At 51.1% G+C, this 8,028-nt stretch overlaps 1 protein-coding gene across 4 annotated transcripts in view; it reads left to right on the plus strand.

Annotated features, from left to right (window-relative positions):
- The window catches only part of LOC119123992 (anoctamin-1), a 105,503-nt gene that overhangs the window by 47,024 nt on the left and 50,451 nt on the right, over window positions 1-8,028 (plus strand). For all 4 annotated transcript variants that reach the window (XR_005098155.1, XM_037253526.1, XM_037253527.1 and 1 more), the window contains exon 10: window positions 7,679-7,813. Coding sequence is in view for 3 of the 4 variants with exons in the window: in XM_037253526.1 (XP_037109421.1) it covers window positions 7,679-7,813 (135 nt within the window). In the remaining variant the exon portion in view is untranslated. The remainder of the gene's footprint in view (window positions 1-7,678; window positions 7,814-8,028) is intronic.

Below are 8,028 nucleotides of genomic sequence, written 5' to 3' on the forward strand. Positions count from 1 at the left end.
GCGTGATTGGGAGGAACGGCCCCCCCGATCTGAACCCGAGCGGTGTTCTATTATTGGACTTCTGTGCTCGACACGGGTTTTCTATAATGAACACCATGTTCAAACATAAGGGTGTCCATGTGTGCACTTGGCACCAGGACACCCTAGGCCGCAGTTCGATGATCGACTTTGTAGTCGTGTCATCGGATTTGCGGCCGCATGTTTTGGACACTCGGGCGAAGAGAGGGGCGGAGCTGTCAACTGATCACCACCTGGTGGTGGGTTGGCTCCGATGGTGGGGGAAGATGTCGGTCCGACCTGGCAGACCCAAACGTTCTGTGAGGGTCTGCTGGGAACGTCTGGCGGAATCCCCTGTCAGGAAGAGCTTCAACTCCCACCTCCGGCAGAGCTTTTCCCACGTCCCGGGAGAGGCGGGGGACATTGAGTCCGAGTGGACCTTGTTCCGCGCCTCCATTGTTGAGGCGGCCGACCGGAGCTGTGGCCGTAAGGTCATTGGTGCCTGTCGTGGCGGCAATCCCCGAACCCGCTGGTGGACACCGGCGGTAAGGGATGCCGTCAAGCTGAAGAAGGAGTCCTATCGGGCCGTTTTGGCCTGCGGGACTCCGGAGGCAGCTGACAGGTACCGGATGGCCAAGCAGAACGCGGCTTCGGCGGTTGCTGAGGCAAAAACCCGGGCGTGGGAGGAGTTTGGCGAGGCCATGGAGAATGACCTCCGGACGGCTTCGAGGAAATTCTGGTCCACCATCCGGCGTCTCAGGAGGGGGAAGCAGTGCAACGTCAACACTGGTTACAGTGGAGATGGCGTGCTGCTGACCTCGACTCGGGACGTCGTGTGTCGGTGGGGAGAATACTTCGAAGACCTCCTCAATTCCACCTACACGCCTTCCATTGTGGAAGCAGGGCCTGGGGACTCTGAGGCGGACTCTCCAATCTCTGGGGTCGAAGTCACTGAGGTTGTTAAAAAACTCCTCGGTGGCAAGGCCCCGGGGGTGGATGAGATCCGCCCGGATTTCTTAAGGGCTCTGGATGTTGTGGGGCTGTCATGGCTGACACATCTCTACAACATCGCGTGGACATCGGGGACAGTGCCTCTGGATTGGCAGACTGGGGTGGTGGTTCCCCTCTTTAAGAAGGGGGACCGGAGGGTGTGTTCCAATTACAGGGGAATTACACTCCTCAGCCTCCCTGGTAAGGTCTATTCAGGGGTGCTGGAGAGGAGGGTCCGTCGGGAGGTCGAACCTCGGATTCAGGAGGAACAGTGTGGCTTTCGTCCTGGCCATGGAACAGTGGACCAGCTCTTCACCCTCAGCAGGATCCTCGAGGGTGCATGGGAGTTCACCCAACCAGTCCACATGTGTTTTGTGGACTTGGAGAAGGCGTTCGACCGTGTCCCTCGGGAGGTTCTGTGGGGGGTGCTTCGGGAGTACGGGGTACCGAGCCAACTGATAAGGGCGGTTCGGTCCCTGTATCACCGATGCCAGAGTTTGGTCCGCATTTCCGGCAGTAAGTCGGATTCGTTCCCAGTGAGGGTTGGACTCCGCCAAGGCTGCCCTTTGTCACTGATTCTGTTCATAATTTTTATGGACAGAATTTCTAGGCGCAGCCGAGGCGTTGAGGGTGTCTTGTTTGGGGACCTCAGCATCGCGTCTCTGCTTTTTGCAGACGACGTGGTGCTGTTGGCTTCTTCAGGCCGAGATCTCCAGCTCTCACTGGAGCGGTTCACAGCCGAGTGTGAAGCGGTCGGGATGAGGGTCAGCACCTCCAAATCCGAGTCCATGGTCCTCGATCGGAAAAGGGTGGAATGCCCTCTCCGGATCGGGGATGAGATCCTGCCCCAAGTGGAGGAGTTTAAGTATCTTGGGGTCTTGTTCACGAGTGAGGGGAGGATGGAGCGCGAGATCGACAGGCGGATCGGTGCAGCATCGGCAGTAATGCGGACTCTGTACCGGTCCGTCGTGGTAAAGAGAGAGCTGAGCCAAAAGGCAAAGCTCTCAATTTACCGGTCGATTTACGCTCCTACCCTCACCTATGGTCACGAGCTATGGGTCGTGACCGAAAGAACGAGATCCCGGATACAAGCGGCCGAAATGAGTTTTCTCCGCAGGATGTCCGGGCTCTCCCTTAGAGATAGGGTGAGAAGTTCGGTCATCCGGGAGAGACTCGGAGTAGAGTCGCTGCTCCTCCACGTTGAGAGGAGCCAGATGGGGTGGCTCGGGCATCTCATCAGGATGCCTCCTGGACGCCTCCCTGGGGAGGTGTTCCGGGCATGTCCCACCGGTAGGAGACCCCGGGGACGACCCAGGACGTGCTGGAGAGACTATGTCTCTCAGCTGGCCTGGGAACGCCTTGGGATCCCCCGGGATGAGCTAGATGAAGTGGCTGGGGAGAGGGAAGTCTGGGAGTCCCTCCTGAAGCTGCTGCCCCCGCGACCCGACCCCGGATAAGCGGAAGAAGATGGATGGATGGATGGATGGATGGATGGATGGATTATTATTATTATTATTATTATTATTATTATTTTAATGAACATTTAAGTTATAACTTGTCTGGTGTTTTATTCCTTGTTTTTATATTCGCCAATCAAAACATAAAAATCAGACATTTGCTTAACTGCTTTATATGACAATATGTATGTGTTTTATATGAGTTGGTATCCCCAAAAATTAACAAATGTCGGCATTACGTTTTTTTTTTCAACCTTTTATTCAAACACAAACTCATTCGATATATAACACCATCAACTACAAGCCAACAAAAACTAAATTAAAACATCAATGTCGGCATAAAGTGTGTTGGCTGGCAATGGCATAGCGGCAATGCTGTCTGTCACTCACTCGTGAATCTTCGCGAATGACCAATCAGCAGCGCCAGCGAGCGATAGATGGAGGAGGGACTTTACGAGTGACGTAATTTCCCGTTCATGAACGAGTCAGTGACGCAATTTCCCGTTCACGACCGGGTGAGAGACTGTTGCCAACGGATCAGTGTTTAAGTGTTGTATTATAGAAAGAAATGTGTTAATTACCCGAGCCAATTATTATACATAATAATTTGGGGGGTTGTTGTGTAGTTGTATTGTTTGATTTCCACTAGATGTAAAAAACAAAAAAACAAAAACGTATCAGTGTGTGTGTGTGTGGGGGGGTAGGATTAGGGAGGATTCATTGAACGATTCGTTTGAACGACGCTTTTGAGTGAACTGATTCTAAAGATCCAGTTCACCTAAAAGAACTGGAATGCACATCACTAACACATATAGCTCGAGAGGAGACGTGACTGGGAAATAAAGAAAGAAAAGGTGAAAACGATGTCATCAACAATGGGCCAAATCGACTGCCTTTAACTTAAAAGCGGAAGCGGAACTTAGAAGTCTGGAAGCCCCTAGTCACAAGCTGGCACATCAGGCGGTGGATGTTAGATGATCGTTGGGCTCTTGGACCGAGGCAGAAAGAGCTCTTTGGTAGCTGCATCCACGACTGAGCAGCCCTTTTACTAGGATCCACTCTGCTCACCCCTGAGGGGGAAGGGGCTAGAAAAGGTGCCCTAAACATAGCCTGCCTCAAACCTCCCGACTGGATTACCGCGTTCAGAGGGATCACCAATATGCGGTCGAAAACACAGAAACATGAATTTTGGAGCATGGAATGTGCGCACACTAATGGACAGTGTAACCAGTGATAGGCCGGAGAGGAGAACCGCCATCATTGCCAGGGAACTGAGAAGATGCCGGATTGACATAGCTGCTCTTTCAGAAACCCGGCGGGCAGAGGAAGGTCATCTGAAGGAGGAAAAGGGTGGATACACTTTCTTCTGGAAAGGAAAGGCCACAGATGAGCCTAGGATCCATGGGGTTGGTTTTGCCATCAAGAACCAACTGATCAGTCAGCTCTCTGAACTCCCTGTGGGAATCAGTGAGCGCCTGATGACCCTCCGTCTGGTGCTGGCCAACAACCAGACGGCAACAGTTCTTAGTGCTTATGCACCTACCCTCGTTTCCGATGAGGACAAAAAAGAGGCCTTCTATGCCTGTCTGGATGAGGTATTGTCAAAAATCCCCAAGGAGGACAAGATTATTATATTGGGAGATTTCAATGCCAGAGTGGGCCGGGACCACCACCTCTGGAAGGGCACCATTGGAAAGGAAGGCATTGGAAACATCAACTCCAACGGGGTTTTGCTTCTTAGCAAATGTGCTCAATACGACCTTACCATCACCAATACCATCTTTCGCCAGAAGAACAAACTCAAGGGTTCATGGAGACACCCTCGCTCTAAACAATGGCATCTTATTGATTATGTCATTGTCAGAGCCAGGGATCAGCGCAACGTGAGCATCACAAAAGCCATGATGGATTCAGAGGCCTGCTGGACAGATCACCGCCTGATACGATCCACGATGTCCATCAGACTCAAGAGGAAGAGGAGACTGCAAAAGAAGCTGAGCCGGCAGAGACTAAACCTCGAGACCCTGAACAACACTGCCGCCCTGCAGCTGTTTCAGGCCTCTCTTGGAGAAAGCCTCAATCAGGAATACCCTGAGGACATTGAAGAACACTGGAGCCTGCTCAAGTCTTCCATCCTCGACACCTGCCGTGCCACTCTCGGGTACAAGGCCAGAAAGCATCAGGACTGGTTTGATGAGAACGACACAGAGATAGAACAGCTCATCTCCAAGAAAAGGGAAACCTTTCGTGTCTGGCGAAATGACATCACCTGCACAGCAAAGAGACAGGCTCACTCCAGAGCCAAGGCTGACGTCCAGAGCCGGGTGAGACAGATTAAAAACTCCTGGTGGACAGAAAGGGCACTGGAAATCCAGAGTTTGGCAGACTCTGGTGACACCAGAGGCTTTTTCAGCGCTACTAAGGCTGTCTACGGCCCAAGCCATCGCGGCCAAAAACCCCTACGCTCTAAAGACGGGCAGGAGCTGTTGAAGGACAATGAGTCCATAAACAACCGGTGGAGAGAGCACTTTCAGGAACTCCTCAACCGTGACAGCACAACTCAGTCAGATTTCCTCAGTCACATCCCTCAGAGTCCCATCAGGGAAGACATGGGTGAACCTCCCACTTTAGTAGAGGTCCAAGATGCCATCAGGAGCCTGAAGAACAACAAGGCCTCTGGGCCAGATGGGATCCCAGCTGAGGTCCTAAAGGAAGGTGGACTAGAGCTCCAGCGCCACCTCCATTCCCTCTTTCTGAAGGTCTGGGAAAAAGAAGTATTCCCCTCGGAGCACAGGGATGCTCTGATAGTGACCATTTTTAAGAAAGGGGACAAAGCGGATTGCGGAAACTATAGGGGCATCTCGCTCCTTTCAACAGTTGGCAAAGTACTTGCTCGTGTTCTTGCCAATCGCCTACTGCCACTGTCTGAGGAAATTCTCCCAGAATCGCAGTGCGGTTTTCGCCTATCTAGAGGCACTGCAGACATGGTTTTTACAGCACGCCAACTCCAGGAGAAATGCCGTGAGCATAAACAGCCTTTGTTCATGGCTTTCATAGACCTTACAAAAGCCTTTGACACGGTGGATCGCCAGGCCCTATGGAGCATCCTTCTGAGGTATGGTTGCCCGGACAAATACGTCAGAATACTGCGTTTATTACATGACGGAATGACAGCCACAGTGCTCAACAACAGCTCCTTGACTGAGCCTTTCACTGTAGAGACAGGGGTCAAACAGGGATGCATTATTGCACCCACCCTGTTCTCTGTCTTCATTGCCGCCATACTCCACCTCATCAACAAAGAACTACCACACGGAATCCCAATATGGTACAGGACTGATGGCAGGCTCTTCAACCTTAACAGGTTCAAAGCCAAAACCAAGATCAGAACCACCATGGTCGTGGAGCTCCAGTATGCAGACGATAATGCCATTGCAGCACACTCTGCAGAAGACCTCCAGGGCATCCTGAACTCCTTCGCTAAGGCATACAGAGCCCTGGGTCTGACCGTGAACATCAAGAAGACCCAGGTGCTACATCAACCCCCACCCAACCAGCCATCTACTCCGCCCATCATAAATGTGGACAACACTGCACTTGAATATGTTCACCATTTCCCCTACCTCGGCTGCTTTCTCTCCTCCAAAGCGGACATTGGCTCTGAGGTCAACCATCGCCTGAGCTGTGCCAGTGAGCGTATGCCAGACTCCGGAAAAGAGTCTTTGAAGACAGAGACCTCCGGGTTGACACCAAGCTCCTGGTTTACAAAGCTGTGGTTCTCCCCACCTTACTTTACGGGGCAGAATCATGGACAACCTACAGCAGGCACCTAAGAGCTCTTGAACAACACCACCAGAGAACCTTGAGGAAAATACTCAGGATCAAATGGGAGGACAGACGCACAAACATCAGCGTTCTGGAGGAAGCCAGGATACTGAGCATCACCACCTTAATAATGCAGCACCAACTTCGATGGACAGGACATCTCATCCGCATGGCGGACACCCGCCTCCCCAAACAGATGTTATACTCCCAGCTGGAGAGAGGTCCGCGAGCCCCGGGCGGGCAAAAGAAACGTTTTAAGGACAACCTCAAGACCAATCTCAAGAAATTCCAAATAACATCTCGGGACTGGGAGCGCATCGCCTTGAACAGGAACTGCTGGAGGGCAGCGGTGCAAGAAGGTGCAGCACATCACGAAAAGGAACTCCGCCGTGTCGCAGAAACCAAACGACAACTCCGAAAGGAAAGACAAAAACAGGCTCCAGCACGACCACAACCCACCACCACTTTCCCCTGCCCACACTGCACAAAAATATGTGGATCCCGGATCGGCCTCTACGCCCACCTGCGGACCCACAAGTAGACGACCCTGAGAAGAAGACAGTCATACTCGTCCCGAGTGACCGCCGATGATGATGATGATGATGAGGATTAGGGAGGATTCATTGAACGATTCGTTTGAACGATGCTTTTGAGTGAACTGATTCTAAAGTTCCAGTTCACCTAAAAGAACTGAAATGCACATCACTAACACATATAGCTCGAGAGGAGACGTGACTGGGAAATAAAGAAAGAAAAGGTGAAAACGATGTCATCAACAATGGGCCAAATCGACTGCCTTTAACTTAAAAGCGGTATAATATGCATTTCTTTTGTCCCCCATATTGACAGTTTGTGTATAAAAGCTTCCTTTCAGTAATGTCCGTCTTAATCTCGTTCTGTCTCTTCTTTGTGTGAATTATACGGCACTATTTGCCTGGCGGATGGACATGCGATCAACACGCCACTTTTCTCCCCAGTGGCCGTGTCACATATCCCTCCGCCCAGCAAAGCGGTGCCGCACAACAGCGGTCCACAGCCTTTTTACGAGTGTATAAAAGCGATCAAGTCATCACAAAAATCACGGAAAAATCCTATATAAACCGCACCGGACTATAAGCCGCAGGGTGCGAAATTTGAGAAAAAAGTCGCAGTTTATAGTCCAAAATTTATGGTATGTATTGCGGTTCGGGGAAGTTAATAAAAAGGTAATGTGGCCCCTTTCTCTCTCTCTCTCTCTCTCTCTCTCTCTCTCTCTCTCTCTCTCTCTCTCTCTCTCTCTCTCTCTCTGTCTCTCTGTCTGTCTGTCTGTCTGTCGTCTGTCTGTCTCTCTCCCTCTCGCTCTCTCTCCCCCTCTCCCTCCAACCTGCTTGAAAGGGTTATTTGACATGTTGTTTTGTCATTTTCTTCAGGAAGTACTTTGGAGAGAAGATTGGACTGTACTTTGCCTGGTTGGGACTCTACACCCAGATGCTGATTCCTGCTTCCCTCGTGGGAGTCATCGTTTTTCTGTATGGATGTGCAACAGTTGATGACAATATTCCAAGGTAAACTTCATCACAGTAGAATAAAATTCCTCAAACACGACACGCATGTAAAAACTATACATTGCTGGGACTACATGTTGCTGCCACAAAAACGTTAACACGCAAACTCCACTCAGCAATGTATATTTGAGACGACAACCGACAGAGTGTGACTCAGATATGCTAGCCACTGCCACAGTTTTACCCGTTCCTTGCTCAAGGGCACCAAACTTACA

This window comes from Syngnathus acus, chromosome 6 (assembly GCF_901709675.1).
Source record: "Syngnathus acus chromosome 6, fSynAcu1.2, whole genome shotgun sequence".
In the NCBI taxonomy this organism is placed as follows: Eukaryota; Metazoa; Chordata; class Actinopteri; order Syngnathiformes; family Syngnathidae; genus Syngnathus; species Syngnathus acus.